Consider the following 23556-nt stretch of genomic DNA (forward strand, 5'->3'; position numbering starts at 1 on the left):
AGGGCATTTTCACAAAAATGTACCCCCTCCTTGAAAAATATATTTTTTTTGATAGTATTATATTTTAAACTTTTTTTGGTCTCTTTAAAACGGAAATTCAATATACTTCAAGAAAACATATAATATGATGGGTTTAAAATGAGAAAACTGTAAAAATAATAGGACACAATGGAAAGTCTCGCAATTTTATATCAGTTGTGTGACTATATTCAGTAGCTGGAAAAACAGTGCAAAATATAAGAATTTTTAGATATTGTTTATTTATTAACTTAAAATCGTTATTTTGTATATTTTAAACACTCACTATTCCCAACTTTTGGATCTAAGCTAATTAAAAAAAACAATAGTATATTCAGTATTGTGACTCTGGTACTTCAACTGTCATTATTATCTTTACATTTAAAATGTTAGATACTTTTTTAGAGAAAAGGCAACAAATATTACACTTATGTATTATTCTCCATTAAAGAGACTGATTTGAAGGGCATTAAATGTAAAATCTACTGAAATATTTAAAAAATTCAGCTCCGTAATATAGGGACAGTCACACAACCGAATACCTAAAAAGGGAAAGGGTGCGTTTACATGGCGAAAAAAAAGTACGCAGGCACACATAATAAATATAATTATAAACTTAACTTAACTTCAAACTAAATTATCACAATCAGTTCGGGCTTAAGCCTTCACATTATTATTATTTATCTAAAGGGTAAATTACTATCAAGATTCAAGAATAAGAAGTCTCTTTTATGTTTTATATTGGCACTAATCAAATTAATCAGTCGATAATCAGTCTTCGTGATTCGTTTATTATTAACCTTAAATAATCTCAATCACCATATTGGATAAAAAAATCTTGTTTCAGTGGACGCTGCAAACACGAAGGTTAATCTGTAAATAAAAAAAAAACCAATGAAAAATATCGTGAAAAAAATTAATTTTTGTTCCATTATTATCTTTCATAGTTATACAAGGCACATTGTCTAGATTCTTAGTTCTGCTGGCTTATTTTGTTTCTTTTTCTGCATAATGCTTCTTTTTTTTTCCTCAAAAAAAAATTTTACTTCCTCATGCAAAATGATCAATCAGCTGTTGCGATTTGTATGGGGAAATAATTTTTATTTTTGAAATCTACTTTTTGCCGTAGTTTCCTACTCAGTCAAAAATGTCTTGGAAAAATATTTTTATAGCTCAAGAAAATCGCCATGTAAACATTGCTTTATGTGTTCAGGCATGTTGTGACTTTTCGTTCAGCGTATATGTGACCGCTCAAATAGTCACACAGCGGAAGTCACATTTGATAATCCTCTAGTAATAAAAACGGTTTAAAATATAACCACAACACTTATATTCATCAAAACTTTTGATCAACTTACATATAAAAACATTTAAAACAAAATTAACTAAATACTACAAGATAAATAGATAGAAATAAGCCAAAATATGGTCACATACCTGAATGAAGAATTTGGTCCCTGCGGCTTGCAAACACGCGTGCACTCCTTCTAAGCAGTTTTTTGACCCTGACGGCTTCTAACCTGATAAGTTGCATAGCAGTAGCTATGGTGTTGACAGTAATGCAAAACTATTTGAACCACAGTAATTTTCTTTTTAGAAAATCGGTGACACAACTGAATGTTCCGGGAAGGACAATTTTTTTGATTTTCTTTTTTATTTTTTTATCTTTTATTTTGTTATATAAGGTTATTATATTTTAACTATTATCACAGTAACTGATTATCCTGGACCAAATAAAACCTTAAAAGATGGTACCTTTCTTACAAAAAAGTTAAGAAATAATTTAATAAACGCGTAAGAGTAAGCAGGGGACAGCGTAAAATTACCCATTTTTCAATTGTTATTTATAATTAACTTAACTTTATTTTAGATTTTGTCATAGTTTTTGTTAAAAAAACAAAATATTGTATACGTATAATCACTTTGATAACATATATAAATAATTCTGGCAACTACTTCATTATATAGAATTTAATGAATTCGAGGGACAGTTGAAAATCAGGGGGTATACATTTTTGTGAAAATGCCCATAAATGTAAATTATAATTAACATAAAAAAATGAATAGTGCATTTTTTATTTAATACCAGTGATTTTTGCCATCCATATTGTAATGTTTACATTTTATTCCGTAAATTCAGTAATTATGAAATTGATAACAGCGCCATCTATTAGAATCTGGCAGTAATTCGTGTGCAATTAGTTATTCCTAGTCATCGCTAGATGTCGCAGTAATAAAATATAATACATCTGATATTTAAGTAGATGGCGCTAGTAGTTTGTAAGTTTGCAGCTAAATCAATATTAGCACAGTAATAATAATATACTACGTATACAATTATTAGTCTGTGGTCTGTGATATTATTATTAGTCTGTGTTAAAAACGTGAAAAGTAACGTAAAAACGTCTGTAGTGCCATCTATTATTCGTTTAGCATCGCCAAATCGGAGGTGAATAACTTGTTTAAAGTAGTTTCATGAGATGGCGTTGTTTTGAATATAAACTTTTCTGTAAAATTAGTTAAAATCGAGCGAAAATGAAATTAAATAGGTAGGTTCCATTTACAAAAGTTGTAAAAAATTAAAAGAAGCAATGAAATTGCAATTAAATCTAAATTTATTTTTTGCTGGTTAAAATGATACACTTAACGGCATCTATTGGTAGTCGGATGGCATTAATCCTGTTTTGTATACGTAATGAAACATCGTCCACACTGTGCCTTTTTTCGTTCCTCAAGGGCATGCGTCACAGCGCAGTCAACAGCGCGCGCGACGCATGCGTTATTGACAGTTGACTGTTGAAAGCACAGCGCGCGCTGCGAAACACGTTTCCCGCGTCTTGTGGATTTCTGTGCCACAACGCGTTCAACAACAAGATGGCGGACGAAATTACATTGAATTTTATTGAAGATTACCGAAACTTTCCACAGCTCTGGGATCCAAATAACAAACTTTATACAAATAAAGTAAAGAGGAACGATGGTTTACAAGTTTTGGCTACTAAATATAACATGGACATCGATGGTGTTAAAAAAAAGATAAAAAGTCTACGCTCATATTTTTCCAAAGAGCATCAGAAAGTTATGAAGAAAAAGAGTGGCTCTGGATCCGATGAGATATACGTTTCACCCTGGTTTGCCTATAAACATCTGTTGTTCACTGTTGACTCTGTGACGCCAAGGGAAACTAGAGAAACTAGTACTGAGGAAGAAAAGGTATTTTTAAACGCATATTTGTTGAAATTAATTAATTACATTCTTCCACAAAATAAATGTTATAAGTACCTATTTGCTTTAAAACGGTATTGCTCCAATATCTGACATGAAATCTTATATACCTATAAAAATGAATCGCAAAATGTGTTGGTAAGCGCATAACTCGAGAACGGCTGAACCGATTTCGATAATTCTTTTTAAAGTGAAACTTTTATTAAATCGTCTCAAACTTTTTGGTCTGTGTAGCGCATGTGCTTCTAGAAGAAGTCTAATTGAATAAATAAATGTTTGAGTTTGAGTTTGAGTTGTTCTCATTCTTGTCTTAAGTATCAGATTGTACCTACATCCCAATGCGAATGCATTACTTAGTTAAATGGTATAATAGACAATTAAGAACATCCAAAAATAAAGTGTCACGTAAATATTTAGCAGTGCAATATATGTAATTATATATTTATGAACAAATAATTAAATCAGATTTAATACTCGCAATTATTTTGAATGTAACTACATATGAATAAATGATTTCATTATAATATTAATAATCACAATTGTTTTATTTCCCATTTGTTGCAACCATTAGATAGTAGTATATTCTTTGGTTGCAACTTGCAACCCTAGCGTATTTTCGTGAGGCAACCTACGCTGGCGGCGGCATCGCGCGACATCAAAGGCGTTTCCACTGTAGGAAATATTATTATAATACTGTGGTACTGTCGACTTTTAATTCAATTGGTTTACGAAATACATATTCTAAATACAGATGCAAGCAGCCCAAATGCATTTTCAACCATACGTCTTGCCCTTGATAACCTACTAGCGGTCCGCCCCGGCTTCGCCCGTGGTACATATTTCGCAATAAAAAGTAGCCTATGTTCTTTCTCAGGGTCTAAAGATTATCTGTGCCAAATTTCATCAAAATCGGTCCAGTAGTTTATGCGTGAAAACCATACATACATACATACAAACCTTTCCTCTTTATAATATTAGTATAGATAATTATACACTCTTTTTGGAGACCCCACATAACACATTTAAATCTGTTGAATACGGTTTCATAGTATAGGTAGATAGAGCAAATGCATCGTAAGCCACTAAGACATGAACTGACATCGTTCTACCACGTAGTGGTTCAGTGTGGGGTAAATTTAATTCATTTTTTTCAATTTTCTTATAAAACGCAGTGGATTTACAAATACCACCGTCCGATATACGGCCCTGACAACCAACGCATATGTAAAACAATAGTTTGCATCTACGATTGCGAACAACACCATGCTATGTGTTCTTTTGTAGTTATGAAATTCGACCACAGTATTTTCTGGTCTTTGGATGACCACATGTTTTCCATCCATGGCGCCAATACAATGTGGAAAGTTCCATCGCTTGTCAAATTCATTCGCAATAGATTTCCATCGCTGCTCGTATGTTGGTAACTGAAAAAAAATATTTACATTACATTTCAGGACACGCAAGCTGAAGTATTCAATAGAGAAAGCTCTGCGACTTCGCAGTCTACGTGTATATCTGAAGATGAGCATGATTTTACCTTACCATCAATAAGAAAGAAGAGAAATGTTAAAAAAACAAAGATTGACGATAAAGAGGAAGAAGCTTACAAATTTATGAAAAAAGCTACCGAAGAATTAAGTGAAAAAGATGAGTTTACTGTTTATGGACAATTAATAGCTTATAAAATTCGAAATCTTAATCCATTAAATCGGCTATTAGCTCAACAGCGCATAAATAATATACTTTTTGATCTGGAAATGCAACAGATGACTGGTGCAGCTGCAACGCAGAATGTTACTGAGATGCGGAATGTGACTGAGATACCGTAAAATAGATTAAAAAAATTTTACTTTTAGTGTTTTATAGTGTTAGCATTATATTTCATGAATCGTTTAATATTGAAATGGAATAAAGCGCCATCTATTAGAACTCATAGAAGGAGGCTATATACTGCTTTCCGAATCGGTGGTAAATTTTAAAATATGTAATGACGTTTCAAAAGTGCTTCTATAAGAAGTCTAATTGAATAAATAAATGTTTGAGTTTGAGTTTGAGTTTATAGTCATTATTAATTTCGATTCCTCTATTCACCACTATCGTTGTATACGTAGTATATTATTATTAGTCTGTGCCACTATACTATACCACCGTCTCTGATACAAAGTATTATATATTTTAATAATATTATTATATTTTATTTATAATAATACATTTGGCTCACCAAACATCATCTACTTATGTAGCGTTTTTGTTGTATCCATTATTAGTTTATGAACGTTTATTATCGTTTGTTCGAACATTTAACTGCCGTTTTATTGTTTAATTTGCAATTTTTAAGAATGTACATTTCAATAAAGTTGCATTGTGCATGCGCTACGTGTTGTAAACATCAGCATACTTTGTTGTATTTTTTTAATGATAAGGGTAAAATTGATTGTAAAGCAATTGTTTTATTTATGTACTTATTTACTTAAAAGTCGTACGCGTATGCGTGAAGTTAGAATTTTATCTATAGATACTTAATTGATTTTCTTTCAATTTTTACCCTTTATCATCAACTAGCTGTGCCGCGCGGTTTCACCCGCATTGCTCCGCTCCTGTTGATCTTAGCGTGATGACAGCCTTCCTCGATAAATGGGCTTTCTAACACCGAAAGAATTTTTCAAATCGGACCAGTAGTTCCTGAGATTAGCGCGTTAAAACAAACAAACTCTTCAGCTTTATAATATTAGTATAGATAATATAAAAATGTATGTACATTATTACTTATGATCACAATACCCATAAGTACTATTATCACTTCGATTGAAGTTGTAATAATTCTAAGAAACCTGATATTATTTTGCGCTTGTAGCATTGTAGTATTATTTTAATTGGAGCAGTAGGGTGACAATACTGTAAGGTATTTTAAAACTCAATTATTAAAAACATTACAAACACAACAGCTGTTCTTGTGATAAAACCTTTGTCTTCATAACCTAGATTCATAGATCATATTTTATTTACTTACCTTTATCTTACCTACATAAGACGCTATTTTACCAATGAAGACTAGGTTTGCCACATTTATATAAGACTAGCTTTCCGCCCGCGGCTTCGCCCGCGTTTTGAAAGAAAAACCCGCATAGTTCCCGTTCCCGTGGGATTTCCGGGATGAAACCTATCCTATGTGTTAATCCAAGTTACCCTCTATATGTGTGCTAAACATTGTAATCTTTTCAGTAGTATTTGCGTGAAAAAGTAACAAACACACACACACACACATCTTCACAAACTTTCGCATTTATAATATTACTATAAAGATTTGAACTCAAAAATACTACCGGACCGACTTGTACCAATTTTGATTAAATTATGATGCAAAATTGAATACCTCAACTTAGACGATATCCTTTTTTGAAAACCTTGCCGATTCATTTTTCCGCCCTATATAAATATACACAGTCTTGATCCATTTAAATTTAAAAGTATCAACAAATGCTACACTTCACAAGTACAAACCAAGACGATGAATAATGAATATCTAAAACTGATGAAGTCACACCGACTTCAAGGAAAACCAATACACTATTAGTACGCGAAACTCATAAAACGATGGTTCACTACTTGACCTATCGATAACACGACCTTTAAATCATTTTAAATCAAAATCTCAAACAAATAGAACGTGTAAAATGAAAACTATATTATTATTATTTCTTGCAACTGTATTATGTGTACATGCAACACATTTAGTGATAGGCAATATAGCTGATCGTGTAGTTTTGGAACATCAAGAGAAAGTGGAATACAATGCAATACCATTTATGAAAAGAGTCAAATATTTCTTCTATTCCTCGCCGACGAATAGACCTATACGGGTAAGTTTATCTTTTTATAGCGTAATCTTTATATAAATAACTTAATACTAATGATGTCATGTTTTGTTTGTTCACAATATTGGAAATACATAGTATGTTATTGGTACCTACTAATACTAACAAGAAATTAGAAGATTGAAGTCCCGTGTGCTAATTGCAATATAGGTACATAATTAGATTTTAATGTACGCTAAAAATAACTGTGTAAGGGTATTCCCGTTTTGAACACAAACGAATAACGATGTTATGTTATGTAATAAACAGTTATGTATGCACATTTTTTTAACGTGAAGTTAAATTGTAATAAATAATAAAGCAAAGCTTTTCACTTATATTCTATGAAACTGTGCCAAAAAGGAGAGCAATACATGGCAGTTTATTTTTCAAATGCACAATTATAACGCTATTGTGTACATGGTAATTTATTTCTTATATCCACATAACTTAGAATTAATGCCAACGCATTCAGATGGATGTATGGATACCCAAGTAATGATGTCAGATAAATAATTATTAATTAGTTACAATATGTACCATAAACGATTTATTTTACTAGATTTTTTGTTCATGTAGGTATGTTCTTATAGCGTAAACAGGCAATTTAGCCTATCATATTTGCTTTGTAGTTTAACTTCCATCTATGCAGCGATGTTTTATTTAATTTTTCTTGCATTAATCTATACTAATATTATAAAGCTGAAGAGTTTGTTTTTTTGTTTGAACGCGCTAATCTCGGGAACTACTGGTCCGATTTAAAAAATTCTTTCGGTGTTTGATAGCTCATTTATCGAGGAAGGCTATAGGCTATAATATCATCACGCTACGACCAACAGGAGTTATAGTCATCAAGTAACATGTTGCCATCATACTTAAGTACTTAACAATGATGGCAAAATGTTACAAGTATTAGTAATGATATGTATTGTTAAAAATCATACAATTATACTACTTAGATACTGAAAAGAGCAAAATTTAGGTAAACTTTTTCTCGTCATATCTCTCATGTTTTCAAAAACCTATACTATGTAGTTTATTGTAGGTATGTTATCGATTCAAAATCGCTTCTAAAATATTCTATAATAGTGTAGTCGTAAATATAAACGTTTTATAACTTTGATACATCATAATTAATATTTATTTTTTCATTTTTTTCAGGGCATTCAAGCTCTAGACATGTACCACAGCAAATCTTCAATAAACATCACGGCAGGGGGCGTTGGATATCCATTCGTAAATATGAGATTGAAAAGCGAGCGAGGCCGCGGGTTGAGCTATGATATTGGTATATATGTTAGCCCAGCATTTATATAAGTTTTATTGATAATATACGGTTGTTTTTATCTTTGCGTTTTATTTGGTCACCCTACTTAATTTGTGAACACGAAAATTGTAAGAATATCGATGTACAGTTTATTCTTTCTTCTACAGTTTATTTTTTCTACAGTTTATTATTTATTCTTTCATATAAAAACTACTGAACGGATTTTGATCTAGATATTATGAAATATGAACTCGAATTTGTAAGAAATAAGAATGTATGTTCTAATTTTCACGCAAAAACTACTGAACTGATTTTGATGATACTTGACATTAACGTAGCTTAAGTATCCAGAAAAGATAATATAGATTAGTATTTAGTAGTAGTCTTGTATTTGATTTTACGATAGTAGATATTATACATTTAGAAATTATAGATTTTAACAGATTTTAAACGCGATTTATTCAGTATCCCCATGACCACGTTGGCAAGTTCGCTGCAAAGTGTGCGAAACGTCAGGATAATAATATAATGAATAAATCGTGTTTAAAATCCATTCAAATCTTTTTCTAAAGACATAGATTAGATATAAGCTATACTATGTAGAAATACTTACTTTCTTATGTCCGCCAGTGAAAACGCATGGCCCAGCTAGGTACATAATTTTCTTTACTAATATCATGGACGAAATATATTTTGTCAATGCATATTATACATGCGAAGGTTTGTGAGGATGTGTGTGTGTATGTGTGTGTTTGTTACTCTTTCACGCAAATACTACAGAACCGATTACAATGAAATTTAGCACACATATAGAGGGTAACTTGGATTAACACATAGGATAGGTTTTATCCCGGAAATCCCACGGGAACGGGAACTATGCGGGTATTTCTTTGAAAACGCGGGCGTAGCCGCGGGCGGAAAGCTATAGTATCTTATACATAAATGTTTGCAAATCGTATGGTAATGTTTCTTAGCTAATAGGTAGGTATACTATTAAGTACCAGTAGTTCCTGTTAGTTTCAAAATGTGTAGCTTTTTAATATTAAGTAGGTAGGTATAGATAAGAAACTCTGTAAGAACAGTACCTAATGTATGAATATGACATGATTTAAAAGAGCAACTATGGAGTCTCTTGCCTGTTCTTCTCCATAGATACTGCTTTCCGATCGGTGGTAAATTTTAAAAATATGTAATGACGATTCAAAAATCAAAAGTGCTTCTAGAATATGTCATAGAATAAATAAATGTTTGAGTTTGAGTTTATGATAAGAATAAATAGTTTTACACACAACAAATGGAGGAAATAAAACACAACATATTAATCACTAATATATTATAAAAAAACTATAGTTACAAAGTACAAAACTACAATCGATATAAAAAAGTTTGGAAAATCCAAAAGTGCACGCCTCATAATTTTTTTTTAATAATTATTTATTAATTATTATTTTTGTTTATTTAATAACAATTAAACCACATCGAATCAGACCCTGAAAAATGAAAGGGTTCTATTCCTGAGCATACTCAAGCGTAAGAGAAAAAAAAAGACTCGATTAGTAAAGTATTTCGGTCGCTATCGTGTTAACAAGAAAAAGGATCCGCACATACAGACACACGGACGTCCAAGACAGAACTTTTTTAAACTGTTTTTTAACTAGTTTAAATAACAAAAATGACATCAAAAATATCATGAATGTTAAAAATAGTGTTTTTTCTTAATATGTGTGTGTATGTATTATCTTACAAGTGCAATGTATGATACATAAAGACATTTTAAGTTTGAAAAATCAGATGATTTGCGCGAAGTGACAGTAGTACCCACCTCAACGCTTCGCTTATGAGGCGTGCAAAAGCAACGACTAACATTATACAACGCCATTTTGAACCAACGTCAAAATTTGGCGCGAAATTTATTATAATACTTTATGATATTGCTTGGCCGATTTCACAACTTGTTGATAAGCCTGATAGCCTATTTGAGACTTGTAAACGTAATTTTCAATGTATCAATTGTTACTTATGGCACCCGTTACACGCTCAATCTAGAATGTGATCCTTGATCATGATCATTGATCTCAATCCAGATTGACTGTGTAATGTATTTGATTGACGGATCGTAAAATCTGATCAGAAAATATCTAGATTTTTAGAAATCAACGATCTCGATCCTTTGATCGAGATCCAGATTGATCGTGTATTCATTACACGCTGCATTACATGCTGTCAAATTACGTCAGTCTGCGTTCGGAGCGCGATGGTATGGGACGACAACACACAGGTGTAACCATTTTTAACAGATGATCAAAACATCCTGTAGTAAATTGCGTAATCCTCTTCCTCTTCCGTACTATAAATTTCATCTAACAAGTTCGAATGTGTATAGATGTTCCTTTTTAGTAGCCACGGTTTAAACCAGCGTTTCCTCTTCACGCGTTTTTTCAAATAACAGGCAATAATTATTGCTGCACAAGATTTGTTCTTATTCAGATCTATTTAGTGGTTGTGAATGCGTGTGCATTTGACAATATCGAACAGTGGACTGATATGATCTGGATTGACCATCTAATGTCGCGACGATCCACATAAAGATTCGTCAATCCGTCACCTGACTTGGATCGTAATCTGGATTGAGCGTGTAACGGGTGCCTATCTGACAGATACCTAAAGCTAAACAGAACATATCAAGAACCTGTGATTCGTCCATTAACACTCACAATAATATTATAAGTAGAAAGATGTAGATCAACAAACTCCATAGCGGCACGTTAAAAGTGGCTAATTAGCCAGACTTAACTTCAGCTGTCTCTTTTTCGCTCATGATAATTAAATCATACCATCTCACTGTGACATCTAATCGTGTGTGCGTTGGTTTGCCGTGTTTGACGATCAAATGTTGTATTGGTAACCTATCTACACATTTTTACTTATAATATCATTGTTTTAACTTATTTAATTACACAATATTGTAATATGCGTGTGACAGCGACATTCATTTTATACATCCTTGGTTTCTAAATTTGTTTTTAAGCTATTGCATAGCATTTATCTCCGACTTTGAGCGCGGCGATCGAATGTAAAAATTCCGTAACGAAAAAACCTAACACCCCCCCCACTCCAACCGGCACAGCGATGCGATGCTATGCAATAGCTTTACCGCGGCTGTCCTCGAGTGCCACACGTATTTTTTTTATTTTAAATGAAATATGTACAAATGAAAATTTAAGTTATTCTAAGAAAGAAATAATACAGCTGGCTTATTTCCATTTCACTATCTTTGCAATTGAATATTTACAATTGACTTACCTCTTTTATTTATGTAAATATATTAGGTACTTTTATTTATTTAATAAATTAACAGCATATCGAAAAACAAGAGATCTCTATTCAAGTAAATCACTTTTTAATTTCCAATTTAACGAAAAAATATATAAGTAACAATGTAGCTTTCGTAGCTGTTATGAACCATATAAAAAAATCGTGAAAAAATATCCGAACTTCGATTATTTTTACTCATTAAAAAAACTTGAGCGATGTCAAGGGACATCCGGATGGAACGAAGTGTTAAGTTAGAGAGAGACAGACAGAACCACGCGCACGCCGCATGGCTCTCAACTCTAGCAAAAAGTGTCGTGACAACTTTTCGTAAGAATTTTTTCCGTCTAGCCCCCTTTCACAACGCGCGATAAGGAACTTCGTTCCAATAATATTGTTTATAAACACTGAAAGAATTTCTCAATTATTTTACTTTACTCAGTAAATCGCAATTTTAATTGAAATCACATAAATAAAAATAATATTTCATAATTTATCACATCAAGTTATCTTATACAAATATAGTGATTTTTGTCTTTTCTTTACTACATTTAAATGAATTTTTGAAGTTAATTTTTACGCACTAATTTCTCCAAATGTATTGGCGTTACCAATATACTAAAAGGAGTTATCAAATTTGATGCAACTTTATTTTTAAGCCATTTTACTTGAAGTGGTTAATAAGACACAAACAGGTAATATTTTCAATTCCAGAACGAACATTTTCTAATATTTTCATTATTAATACTGTAATAGTTAGCCTAAATATTTTATTTAAATAAAGCTAACCTGGCAATATTCTCACACCCTTATAATTTAGGTATATGTAATATAGTTTACACTTAGACCTACCAAATATACACAATTTCATGAAAATCGGTCCAGCCGTTTCAGAGGTGGTTTGTTACAAACACATGAGAATTTTATATTCATAGATACCCATATTAAAACGGGTAAATTATTTTTTTAAGATATTTGCTCCCTATTAAGCCATTTTAATTAAAATACAAAGGATACTTGTAAATATTTACTTTCATAAATAATTTTACAATCATATAAAAAACTTGTGGGTAGTTACACATATTTCAACATTCTTTTACAATGAATGTGGGTAGTTATAGTTACATACAAAACTACTAGTTATATTTCAGCATGAAAACTAAACTGTAGTTCGCAAATTAAAAAGTAGAAAACTTATAAAAAATGTTTTAATTCTCGTAGTACAATTTCTTCATCATTCGATCTAAACGCAGTTTATATACTAGCTATACAACCCGGCTTTTCCCGTGGTACATATATAGCCTATAGCACTGAAAAATAACATACATATCCAATAGTGAAAGAATTTTTTCAAATCAGTCCTGTAGTTCTTGAGATTTGCGCGTACAAACAAACTCTTCAGCTTTATCTATACTAATATTATAAAGCTGAATAGTTTGTTTGAACGCGCTAATCTCAGGAACTACTGGTCCGATTTGAAAAAATTTTCACTGTTAGATAGTCCATTTATTGAGGAAGGCTATAGGCTATATATCATCACGCTAAGACCAATAAGAGCGGAGCAATGCGAGTAAAATTGCGGGGCACAGCTAGTTATTATAATAAACCGAAATATACAGATACTTATACATAAAAGTCAATAACCTTCTCAATTTTAATACAAAAATCTGCATAATTGCAGGAATTTAGCTATTTACTTGTATACAAAATACATTCCTACATCGCGAGCGTTTACAAAATTTAATTATATATCTATCTATTTAGCACACCACTACCCGTATATACAAAAAAACGAACTTTCACAATTCCAAAAAAAAAGCGGGTAGTCACCACTTTTACAATTACAATTTTAAGTTTCCTCCGTACTTTCACTTTACCAAACGCGGGTATTCGGCTTTTTCCTCAAAAATTGCGGGTACTTTCACATTTCCAAACACTTAAGAGTGCTTTTAAACCAATATTCGCATTCCCAAGTATCACTTCAAACGCGAAACACTTCAAACATGAAACTAAATGAAACTACGATTGTTTTACAAACACACTCGCTAAGTCGCTACACATGTTCCCCCCTAGACAAGTGGCTTTCTATTAGCGTAAAGTTGAATAGAATAGATTATGAATGTATGAGATTGACGTAATCAATCGTCGTCGTCGTCGTAATCAAACGTCAATCTCATACATTCATAATCTATTCTATTCAACTTTACGCTAATAGAAAGCCACTTGTTTAGGGGGGCTGGTGTAAAAACACCCTTATACGCTAATAGAAAGCCACTTGTTTAGGGGGGCTGGTGTAAAAGCACCCTTATCACAGTCACCAACAAAACACCGCAATAACACGCACAACCCGCGTCACAAACAGTCACTCGTCCTCTTGAACATCTTGGTTCTCCGGGACCTCTACATCATCACGTCTGACCGGCTCCAATTCTATCACAGGATCTGCGGTGGCTTCAGCCAAGTTTGTCACCGATTTCGATTTAAAACACTGAAAATCGACATGGCGGCTTTTCGCTTCCTCTTTTTCCCAGGACATGTGAATGAATGGACGTTGGACGTAATTGTATATGACTTCGGCACGACCGCCCGGTCGTTTGCGGACCTTTTCCTTGTAAGTCGGGTACCCTTCTACGCCGAGACGGATTTTCTTGAGCCCCCGTTCCTTCATCACTTGTTTCGCCACGTCTCTGTAATTAGATATATAATGTGTTAATAAAATTAATAAAATAGATGTTTACAAAATGACTATTGTTTTCTATTGGTGTTTATGATTTATTTATAAATATGTTCACAAAACTGTCGAATATAAAATTATGTATTTTCAAAAGTGTTTTGAAAGGAATGCTCATTTATTTATCTATACTAATATTATAAAGCTGAAGAGTTTGTTTGTTTGAACGCGCTAATCTCAGGAACAGTAGTTCCACCACCAGTAGGTCCGATTTGAAAAATTATTTCGGTGTTAAATAGCCCATTTATTGAGGAAGGCTATAGGCTATACATATATCATCACGCTAAGGCCAACAGGAGCGGAACAATGCGGGTGAAACCGCGGGGAACAGCTAGTTTTTTAAATTAAATTGAATCAAATAAAATACTTTATTACTTTAGGATATACGTCAATCATTTTCCTTTTTTCATAATGCATATTACAGTTTCTTGGCTAAGTGAACCTAGCACCGGACTTTTAAAAAAAATGACATTTTTTGTGTAAATAATTTGAAAATGTTTATTATAAACGTTAAAAATGACTCATAAATGGTCCTAGAGGTTTGTAGTAGAAAAATATTCGTTTGTAGTTAGCCAGAAATTGATTGAATGCGGTTGCGGTTCTATAACAAGGCCCTTTAAACTATCTTGATTGCCTCTACATTGTGATGAAAGCCCATACGAATAAGTTAGTTTATTATCTCTCTATACAAATAATGAGACACAGTATTTTACTAATTCAGGAGGCTACGGATTCATATATAAGCTGTATCTATTTATTATGTCAATAAAGTTTTATTTTCTACACTAATATTATAAACAGGCAAACTTTGTTTGTTTGTTTGTTTGATTGTAATGAATAGGCTCATAAACTACTGGACTGATTTAAAAAATTATTTCACCATTCGAAAGCTACATTATCCACGAGTAATATAGGCTATAAATCATCATGCTAAGACCAACAGGAGCGGAGTAATGCGGGTGAAACCGCGCGGTACAGCTAGTCCATACTAATATTATAAATGCGAAAGTAACTCTGTCTGTCTATCTATTACTCAATCACGCCTAATCTACTGAACCAATTTGCATGAAATTTGGTATGGAGATATTTTGATACCCGAGAAAGGACATAGGCTACCTTTTATTGCGAAATATGTACCACGGGCGAAGCCGGGGCAGACCTCTTGTTTGAATATAAATTTATATACATGCATTACTTAAAACTCACCGATTCTCAATATACTTGAAGAACCTGTACAGCGGTGTGGACAGCACCGTTTGACTGTACTCATCCCCCATTTGTGGAGGATACTCCTCGTCCCACTCTACAGAGTCATCATCAAGTAACACCACCACATGACATTCCCTGTCTCCACGATGGGCTGATTCCACCATCAGGGGTAGGATTAACCGTTCTAGGAAAGATTCGAACTGACGACGAGCACCCTCGTTTGATAGCTCGTGGAGCAGGCCTCGGAGATTCTGGAAGAAATAATGTTGTTGAATCGTCAAAATCTCATTTAATATTAAAAAAAAGACGTGTGGCACTCGGGGACTGCCGCGGTAAAGCTATTGCATGCTTTGCCTTCAAGCCACACCTCCGAGCCCGTAGGGGTGGGGAGCGTGAGGTTTTTTGTTACGGAATTTCTCGATTCGGTCCCCGCGCTCAAGGCCCGCGATAGAAGCTATGCAATAGCTTAAAAATGAAACTAATGAATAGGTTCACGTGTTCCTCGAATGGAATATTATTATGAATATGTAAAGCAACAAAAATGACAGTAATTACTAAGAAGTAAGAACTACTGTTTTAAATGGGAAAAATTATGTTTATTTAGATTTACCTCAAAAAATAATTAGTCGAATTTAAAAAAATATTTTACTTCTATAGCAGTTTCTAAAAGAATTGGAAACTCTGCAGTTGCTCTTTTAGAATCATGTCAATAATAATCTAAACATCCATACTTATTAATATTATAAATGCGAAAGTAACTCTGTCTGTCTGTCTGTTACTCAATCACGCCTTAACTACTGAACCAATTTGCATGAAATTTGGTATAGAGATATTTTGATACCCGAGAAAGGACATTGGCTACTTTTTATCCCGGGAAATAGGATAGGTTTTATCCCGGAAATCCCACGGGAACGGGAACTATGCGGGTTTTTCTTTGACTGCGCGGGCGAAGCTGCGGGTGGAAAGCTAGTAAACCTATATATAATAGCCTACATAAATTCGCAACTAACCTGACATCTAACAGTATTAGCGTCGAACGGCACCAACAAATAATCACAGGCCTCTCTTAACTCTTGCACGGACACAGTCGGGGGACATCTGATAGTCCCACCTCTGTAGTACTCGAGTATAGCGCGGAACACCGTCGCCGATATACCTTCGGCGACTTCGTACTCGCCCCGCTCGTTTGGGTGCGTGAATTCTAGGCCTGGAAATATAAAAATACTTAATAAATAGAATAGAATTTGTTTATTCACAGTAAAAAAAGAAATACATAAAAAAATACACATGAAAAATTACAGTTCACCATGAAAAGGCAAAAAAGGTACATATGGTACTCAGCATAATTATGGTGAAAGCAATGGCCATAAGGCCAGAGCTTTCACTGCTGTTTTTCAGCCATTGCCTGTTGTGAAATGTTATAAAGTATAAATTAAAAATAAAATACAAGAAGCTTAACTGAACACTTGAATTGAGAACCTCCTTTTTTCAAGTTGGTTAAAAAGTTACATAAATGCAATCTTTATGTTACTACACAACACTAATATAAAACGTTGAAAAATATATAAATCATGTTACAATAACAATTATTTCAATAACTAGCTGTGATGCATGGTTTTACCCACAAGCAGCACTGAAATAAACATATTTTCTTTAGCTTATGTTCTGTTCTGGTACATAAATTATACCATTATGAAGTATCATCAAAATCTGTTCAGTGGTTTTCGCACGAAAGAGAAACAAAACATTCTTACAGCTAACTTAAGATTCTTACAGCTAACTTTCACATTTACAATATTAGTAGGAAGTGGGAAGTAATATTTAATGACAAAGACTTAATTTTTAATCATAGAGAATTAGTTGAACCTCGATAACTTAAACCTCGGTAACATAAAAACCTCTGTAACTTCAAAAAATAATATGTTCCCTTCCCATCAGAGCCCAAAACCTCTTTAACTTAAAATACGCAACCTCTATAACTTAAATAAATAATCTCTGTATTGGCCCTCAGTAACTTAAAGAAATGTTTCCACAACCTCTATAACATAAAATTGTTTGTCAATGAGTCATTTTGAAAGAGTGTCAAAACAAAAGGTTTCGGTATTTATTGCTTGCACGTGTTTACTATGTATTGTTAACGTAAACAATACATTACCTATTGTTTGCTTTATCGAAATTCTTCAAAGCTTTACGGCAGTTAGCTTTATGACAACGACTTACTTGCATCATAAGTTTTTGATTGTTGTCCTGGAAATATCACTTACGTAAAGTTGTGAGAAATAAATGTCTTAAACCGTAAAGTGATATTTCCAGGACAACTGTGAGATAAAACTGGCTTTAAATGAGTCCAAAAAGAAAACTAACATTCCTCACCTACACTGATAAATTAAAAGATATAGAAGCAGTGAAGATGGATAGAACCTTGATAACTTAAAACCTCTATAACTTAAAATATTTTGTGTTTCCCTTGGACTTTAACTTATCGAGGTTCTACTGTATAATAACAAATAATACTTTAATTTGATTACTTCCTGTATAGTGTTTTCTAAATTAGGTTTTAAGTAAACATATATAGTTATACTAGCAGTCTGCCCCGGCTTCGCCCGTGGTACCTACATGTTTAAACTATCCTATCTCTCAAGTTGGATCGAACTGCACATGGTGTGCGAATTTTATTATAATCGGTTAAGTGGTTTAGGAGTCCATTGAGGACAAACATTGTGATACAAGATTTATTTATTTATTTATTTATAACTCTTTATTGCACAAACTAAAATATGACAAAAATAACATTAATACATAAGAAAGACATAGTTTGTACAAGAGGCGGCCTTATTGCTAAGCAGCAATCTCTACCAGATTTATATATATTAAGATTAGTATTTTTTATCTTACTAGAGATACAGGGATAGACAGTGTTGATAGTTCATGTTACCATAACTACAATCTTATTAATATATTTAAATAATCTGTTTTAATTGGTTTGTAGATTAAATTCTACACTATTGGATAATTGTAAGAGATTCATATACATACATATACCTCTTGTAAAAGATAACATGTATAAATATAAATACAGTGGAATCCGTTTGTGATGACATTGAAGGGGAATATCAAACACGTCATAATAAAATAAACGGACGTCATACAAAGCATTTTGTAGAAAATAAACAATTTCCTGTTTTTGTTAGTGTATTTAATACAGAGAAACAAAATAGAGATGTCTACACATTGAGACTCAAAACAAACAAACAAAAAGTGTCAGATATCACAATTTTCCCAAACAGAAAAAAGTGTTTAAAGTTTTAGAATCCATTTCATCAATATGAAAAAAAAATGAAAAATTTATTTATTAGTTTCAAAAAATGTTACATAATATAGTTACATATGCTGCATTGAACCCCACACTAGGATCCCCTGTGTTGTGGGGCTCCATCGCTTTCATCATATTACATAAAAAATATTTCAAACTTTACTTGTATATAACCAGACAATTCATTAAAAATTGGTCACAATAAACAATATGTCACTATAAACAAAGTCATTTTATCCGACTTTTATTAAGAATTTTATATGAAAACCAAACTTAGCTGTGTAATATGTCATAATAAGCGGTTGGTCAATATAACCGGAGTCATAATAAAAGGATTCTACTGTATAAATAAACTTGTGTAACAATTTTATTTAAACTAATTCATTCTTTGTTGTAATTTAAAATTGAATTTATTATGTTTTAGTCATACTAAACTTATATTCGTAATAAATATTGAATAACACATAAAATTAACAAAAAAACTTACCAGAACTAAACATAGTGCCAAGCATGGTGTTAGGATGAGCGGTAAACTGCGCAGGATCCACCACAAACCTAGTGTTATCTACCACTAGCGTGATCCTGTCATCACATAGCTGGTTCTTTTTCTCCTTGCCCTGGTCCTGATTCGACGTAGACGGTATAGGCGCGTTTGGCGACTGAGTTTTCGGCAGCATACTTGGGTTCCTACGTATATTCGGTATGTTGTTACGCTTCGACAAACGCTTGCGACGCTCTTCGCTATCTCGCATGTACTCTTCAGTGTCGCTGCTGCTATCAGGATAGAAGAATGGGCGTCTCGAATCGGACATGGCCTGGTGGCCTCTAGCCTGCGTATCGGACATGGAAGCACGCTCGTGTCGAGCCCTCACATCCCGCTCGATGCTTGACTGCCTGCGCCGCGACGGAGCCCGCTGGTTTGGAGATTTCGTCGTGGAAATAATTCTTCTAGTAACAAAGCGAACAATCAAGAAACTGCTTACTGCAATACAAATTACCGTAGAGTGAGAATGAACCATAGAGGAGGCACTAAAATGACAAGTAATGCGTGAGAGAAATACACTTATGACTATAAAGCTAAGAGCAAGCGAGACAGAAACATTGTTTTTTGTTTCTCTCATGTTATGCGATTTCTTTTGTTGGGGACAAAGGCAGTTTGTCCCAAACAAGCGGCTACAGTCCATTGTTTTGCTAGTTTTCTGTTTTTTCTCGCTGTTAAGTGACTTCAAAGTTTAATAAACGTTGACAGTGATCTGTTTTAATCCGACTTTAAGTGAAAATATGGTGCGTTGTAGTGTGATTGGTTGTAAAAATCGGCCGGAACGAAGATTACCAAATATTACCTTTCACACGTAAGTAAACTTATTTGAAGTATATTGTTTTATAGAACTGGATATAGTTGATACATTTTCATTAACTCTAATGTGAAATTATCTACAAATATATAATATTTTCATCGAAATAGACGTAAACATTTTTTTGTGTTATCCGACTAAATTACGAAGTGTTCTTGTTGTTCAGGACGCCATTTGTTTTTACGTAGTTTCAAATTTATGGTATAATCATGTGATTAACATTAGGGATACCAGTACAGGGTAAAATTTTCCCCAAAATCGTGAAATGTTTTTTTTAATATTAAATATGTTTTTTAGGTTTCCAAAAGAAACAAGTACATTAAACAGATGGATTCGAGCTACCGGAAGGAAGAACTGGTTACCAGGAAAAAGTCACAGAATATGTTCTATACATTTTGAGTCGCGTTATTTTCGAAAAACGAAAAAAAAAACCTTTTTGATGCCCAATGCAATTCCAACACTTTTTACAACAGTGAGTAATTTTTGTGATGCATTTAGTTTGGATTTAAATGTTGTAGTTTAAATATTCATAGACCGATTTTGTTGCTACGTCTACATAATAAACAAAACAAGTTATTAATTTATTTTTATAGGGGTATATTTTCTATTTATACTAAATCAAATTTTATTTTTTTAGGATATTATTGTTGAGCGACTGAGTACTGCCCAACAATCAAAAGTCCATGGACCAGGTCTTAAGGTAAATTAATAATTTCATTGCACTTTCCCACGAGCAACAACACTGCACTATTTTAGAACTGCACGACATACCGTGGAGAGGAAGTTTATGAGGTGTTGTTGTGTGTGTACACGGCTCATATGAATGTGTGAAGCCTGGATTAGTCACCGGTTTTTTTACACCTTTTATTTTGTACATGGATGTTCTTAGTATTATCTGATTCAACTAACTTAATCTTTTCAGGATGTTGTTGAGCTACCTAATACAAGAGAACAGTCGAAAACCCCTGAACCAAGTCTTGAGGTAAATTGATTATATTATAAAATTATGGTGAAATATATATCTATACTAATATTATAAAGCTGAAGAGTTTGTTTGTTTGTTTCAACGCACTAATCTCAGGAACTACTGGTCCAATTTGAGAATTTCTTTCGGTGTTAGATAGCCCATTTATCGAGGAAGGCTTTAGGCTATATATTATCTCAACAGACCAACAGGAGCGGAGCAATGCGGGTGAAACCGCGGGACATAGCTAGTTAGTAATAATTTCATTTGGGTACATTTTGTACATTTATGTTACTTGAATTTTCTGGTTTACCGAAGTTAAACTTTATCTTTACAGGATATTACTGAGCTACCTAGTACTAGCAAACAGTCGAAAGCCCCTGAACCAAGTTTTGAGGTATATCATTATTTCATATACAACAATAAATTAATGAATGAATACATTTATTTCTGAAACAATGAAGTAGATAGTAATAATTTCATCACGCCGGTGCCAGCGCATGGTGACAGCGCTTGTGGCCGATCACGGAGCCAGGAGCAGGAGCCGCCGTTGTGAAACTATATAGTGCTCGCGCAATAACTAAAACCGTAGCAAATGTTAAAGAACAGCCGAAGTGATATCTTTAATGGCGTATAGGAAATGTTGCCACAGCGTGGTTTTATAGCGTGACCAAAAAATATATTTTGAAGAGTTACCGTGGGAGCACTGTAACTGTTTAGAGTTATTTGTATAAGTAGTATATTTTGTCTTATTTAGGTACATCTGTGTGGTCTTATATTTTTTTAAATTGTAAAATTATTTAAGTTGGAAAAGGAATCAAATCTACTATAATTGTGAGGGGAATCTAAAGCCTGTAACATAGTTTTGAAGTTTGAACTAATACATGCTTTAATTTCCCCAAATATATAAACTGTATTATTTTAATACTTTTTAATTAAAGATTTTTTTTCTATTATATATTTCTGTTTCAAGTTTGCAAAAAATAACTTAATATTTTTTTTTCCAGGTGGAAACACCGAGAAAAATCAAATTAAGAAAAAAATTAATAAATAAAGAACGTGTAGCCGAGCAAAGAAAAAAGAAAATTGCAGTATTGAGGACAAGGGCGTGGCGGTTAAAGAAAAAGAATGCAGAACTGTGCAGCATATTAGAAGATTTAAAAGCCCGATGTTTAATAAATCAAGAATCTGCTGATGTTTTGTCATCTATAGAAACGGCAAATAAGGACTTTTTAAAAAGATATATTTGTAAAGAATCCGCACCTAGGAAGTATTCTGTAGAGTTAAGAAAATTTGCATTAACTCTCCACTTTATAAGTCCAAGAGCCTACGATCATGTTCGAAAATATTTCAATACATGCCTTCCTCACCCACGAACTCTTTCACGGTGGTACCAGTGTATAGACGGTAGTCCAGGGATCAGTAAAGAATCTTTAGAAGCAATAAAACTACTCAAATTAGCTAATAGTATAGTGAATCCATTTCGCAAATTATTTTGCGCCCTATGTTTCGATGAAATGGCTATTAGAAAGCATGTAGATTTTGATGGTCAAAACTGTATAGGGTTTGTAGATTGTGGCAATAATATAAGTAGTGGTCAATTAGCTAAGGAAGCCCTTGTCTTTATGCTAACTGCTATAAATGGTAGTTGGAAAATACCTTTAGGGTACTTTTTAATAGATGGTATTTCGGCATACCAAAAAGCCAATTTAGTTCAGACCTGTATTAAAACCGTTCATGATGAATGTGGAGTAGAAATTTTATCACTTACATTCGATGGCTGTCCAACAAACTTTGCAATGGCTAAATTATTAGGGTGTTGTTTACAAGATACTCAAATAGATCCTACTTTCCAAGTAGGTGACAAAAAAATTATTATATACCCAGATCCATCACATATGCTTAAATTAGTACGGAATACTTTGGCTCAGAAAGGACCCATCATTGATAGGCAGGGACGCACTATTTCCTGGGAATACATCAAACATTTAATTGACTTGCAGGAAAATGAAGGACTTCACCTAGCTAATAAACTGAAAAGATCTCATATGAATTTTAGGCAACAGATCATGAAAGTAAAGTTGGCTGCTCAGACTTTCAGTAATTCTGTTGCTGATGCCATAGAATTTTGTAACGAAGAACTTAAAATAGATAATTTCTCAAATTCGGAGGCTACAGTAGAATTTATTAAAAATATAAATGACTTGTTTGACATATTAAATTCAAGAAATATGAATGCATATACACATAAAAAACCTCTATTCGAGGAAAACTTTTTAAATACTAAATTGATTCTTGAACAAATATA

The 23556-nt window shown here is 33.0% G+C and overlaps 4 protein-coding genes across 4 annotated transcripts; 3 read left to right on the forward strand and 1 right to left on the reverse strand.

Moving 5' to 3' along the window:
* The first annotated feature begins 2829 nt into the window (after nt 1-2829).
* On the forward strand, nt 2830-5333 carry LOC149896678 (uncharacterized). The gene is made up of 2 exons (XM_090117675.1): nt 2830-3231; nt 4698-5333. The coding sequence occupies exons 1-2, from the start codon at nt 2893-2895 to the stop codon at nt 5070-5072; spliced, it is 714 nt and encodes a 237-aa protein (XP_089973801.1). The 5' UTR covers nt 2830-2892; the 3' UTR covers nt 5073-5333.
* Nucleotides 5334-6855: 1522 nt separating this feature from the next.
* On the forward strand, nt 6856-8443 carry LOC149896679 (uncharacterized). The gene is made up of 2 exons (XM_090117682.1): nt 6856-7103; nt 8259-8443. The coding sequence occupies exons 1-2, from the start codon at nt 6918-6920 to the stop codon at nt 8412-8414; spliced, it is 342 nt and encodes a 113-aa protein (XP_089973808.1). The 5' UTR covers nt 6856-6917; the 3' UTR covers nt 8415-8443.
* A 4428-nt stretch (nt 8444-12871) lies between these two features.
* Nucleotides 12872-19922, reverse strand: mri (BTB/POZ domain-containing protein mrityu). The gene is made up of 4 exons (XM_090117687.1): nt 19417-19922; nt 16627-16823; nt 15614-15867; nt 12872-14363 (listed from the first exon to the last, which is right to left on the reverse strand). The coding sequence occupies exons 1-4, from the start codon at nt 19772-19774 to the stop codon at nt 14039-14041; spliced, it is 1134 nt and encodes a 377-aa protein (XP_089973813.1). The 5' UTR covers nt 19775-19922; the 3' UTR covers nt 12872-14038.
* A 30-nt stretch (nt 19923-19952) lies between these two features.
* On the forward strand, nt 19953-23273 carry LOC149896681 (uncharacterized). The gene is made up of 7 exons (XM_090117411.1): nt 19953-20281; nt 20582-20756; nt 20922-20984; nt 21207-21266; nt 21586-21645; nt 22256-22914; nt 23252-23273. The coding sequence occupies exons 1-7, from the start codon at nt 20211-20213 to the stop codon at nt 23271-23273; spliced, it is 1110 nt and encodes a 369-aa protein (XP_089973537.1). The 5' UTR covers nt 19953-20210.
* Nucleotides 23274-23556: the final 283 nt, after the last annotated feature.

This window comes from Colias eurytheme, chromosome 28 (assembly GCF_061535395.1).
Source record: "Colias eurytheme isolate Ceu_HAF_F1 chromosome 28, ilColEury1 Martin Lab GWU primary, whole genome shotgun sequence".
Classification (NCBI taxonomy): Eukaryota; Metazoa; Arthropoda; class Insecta; order Lepidoptera; family Pieridae; genus Colias; species Colias eurytheme.